Source organism: Musca vetustissima, unplaced genomic scaffold (assembly GCF_032173495.1).
Source record: "Musca vetustissima isolate MV318-11 ecotype Yass unplaced genomic scaffold, APGP_CSIRO_Mvet_v1 utg29248, whole genome shotgun sequence".
Taxonomy (NCBI): Eukaryota; Metazoa; Arthropoda; class Insecta; order Diptera; family Muscidae; genus Musca; species Musca vetustissima.
The window spans coordinates 10,720-12,432 of NW_026882111.1; the positions used below are offsets into that span (position 1 = coordinate 10,720).

General features: G+C 34.5%; 1 protein-coding gene across 1 annotated transcript; it reads right to left on the bottom strand.

Annotated features, from left to right (window-relative positions):
* Nucleotides 1-268: 268 nt before the first annotated feature.
* On the bottom strand, nt 269-889 carry LOC133328317 (uncharacterized; the record flags this gene model as incomplete). Its single annotated transcript, XM_061536884.1, has 1 exon — nt 269-889. A coding segment is annotated over exon 1 (621 nt), but the record flags the coding sequence as incomplete, so codon positions are not given.
* Nucleotides 890-1,713: the final 824 nt, after the last annotated feature.

A 1,713-nucleotide genomic window follows, 5' to 3' on the forward strand; every position in this document is an offset into this window, starting at 1 on the left:
GAGCAAAGCTGAAAACCTTAAGGTAAGATTCTTTGTTGTATCAACTTTATTTTTTCATACTCCATCAACTTTATTTTTTCATACCCCATTCATTTCTAACTGTTAAAATATTTTACTTTACAGATTTTAGCTTTTTTACAAATAATTTCCGTTTACTAGAATTTGACTTCTTTCCCAAAGCGACACTTGATTCTTTGCTTCTAAAATTCCTTATATTCTGCTTGTGGCGCATTAACTTGCCCACTCTCTTCTTCTTAGATGGTCTCACATGTCCCGACATACTACTGACAATTTGAGAATTTTCTAAATTTTCCACATTTGATTTGGGTTTACTGGGAGTGATGATCCTCTTCATTTGTTTCTTGGCCAAAATAGGCTTTGTTAGACATTTTGCAGTATCGCCCACATTGTCCATCATTAATGGCTTTTTGTTTGGGAATTTCTTTTCTCCGTCACCAGTTCTCTTCATCTTCTTCATGGCTTTTGAGGGATCATTTCCAAATGCCTTTGCCGCCTTTGCAATCGAATCAAAATCACCAAAAACTTCCAAAATACTTTTGTTGACATATTCCAAATAGCACAGAGATGAATGGCAAACAGAGCATTTTGATTTACCGTTATGAGTCACGGCATTTGTCCGTATCAAACTTTCCAAGTAGAGGAAATTCTTGGCCATGTTTTCGCAATGAGGACACTGGTTAGCAGGCGGCTTCTGTAGTTGATTTAGGGTGGTGTTCTCTTTGGGTTTTGTTTCAATGAGACCCGCCTTTTCATAGAAATTATTTGTGGAATTTTGTGGCACAATATAGCCGTTGGACTGCTTGACCTCTGTTTCACCCAAACCAATTAATTTTTTCATAACTGAAATTTTATTCGATTTTTCCAACATAACGAATTTTTATTTATTTCGAATATATTTTTTTATTTTAATTTTTTTTTTCTAAATATTTATATTGATAGATAAATCAATGACAAATTGTCAAGTTGGTGTTTTTTGTTGTTGTTGCTGCATTTTTCACTTGTTCTGACACACAGTATTCATTATCTGTCATTTTAGTTACATTTCCATCTTAACACTGCCACGGCAGGACAAACACATCCACACACAACATGTTGACTTGGTCCTTTTTTTCTGCGTTTATTCCATTCCATTTTTGCAAATTTTGTGATGAAGTCTTCGGTGTTTTTTTTTTAGTTTTGTTGTTGTTAGTGTGGGTTCTGGTTGTTGTTTGTCGCTTTCCACTTTCAATTCCATTTGCATTACATGCCAGTTGAATTCGTTTCTATGCTCTGCTCCCATATGGATGAACGCGGTTGACAAGCGACGACGTATAAATGTAATTGCCTTCATCAGCTTTGAATTTAGATTTTTGCACACTAATACACCCACTCACACTCATACATACACATGGAGAGAGAAAAACACACATTGATGTAGTTTGGCATCAGAGTGATTGAAGTTTTTGGTTTCGAATGCTATTCACAGTGGAGAAAAAATATGCTTTAAAAAATCTACGCCTTTGGTAATCCTTGAAAAACTATTCCTTAAAAAATCCACGCCTTTGGTAATCCTTGAAAAACTATTCTTTAAAAATCAAAAAACTATTCTTTAAAAATCCACGCTTTTGGTAATCCTTGAAAACTATGCTTTAAAAATCCACGCCTTTGGTAATCCTTGAAAAAATATGCTTTAAAAAATCTACGCCTTTGGTA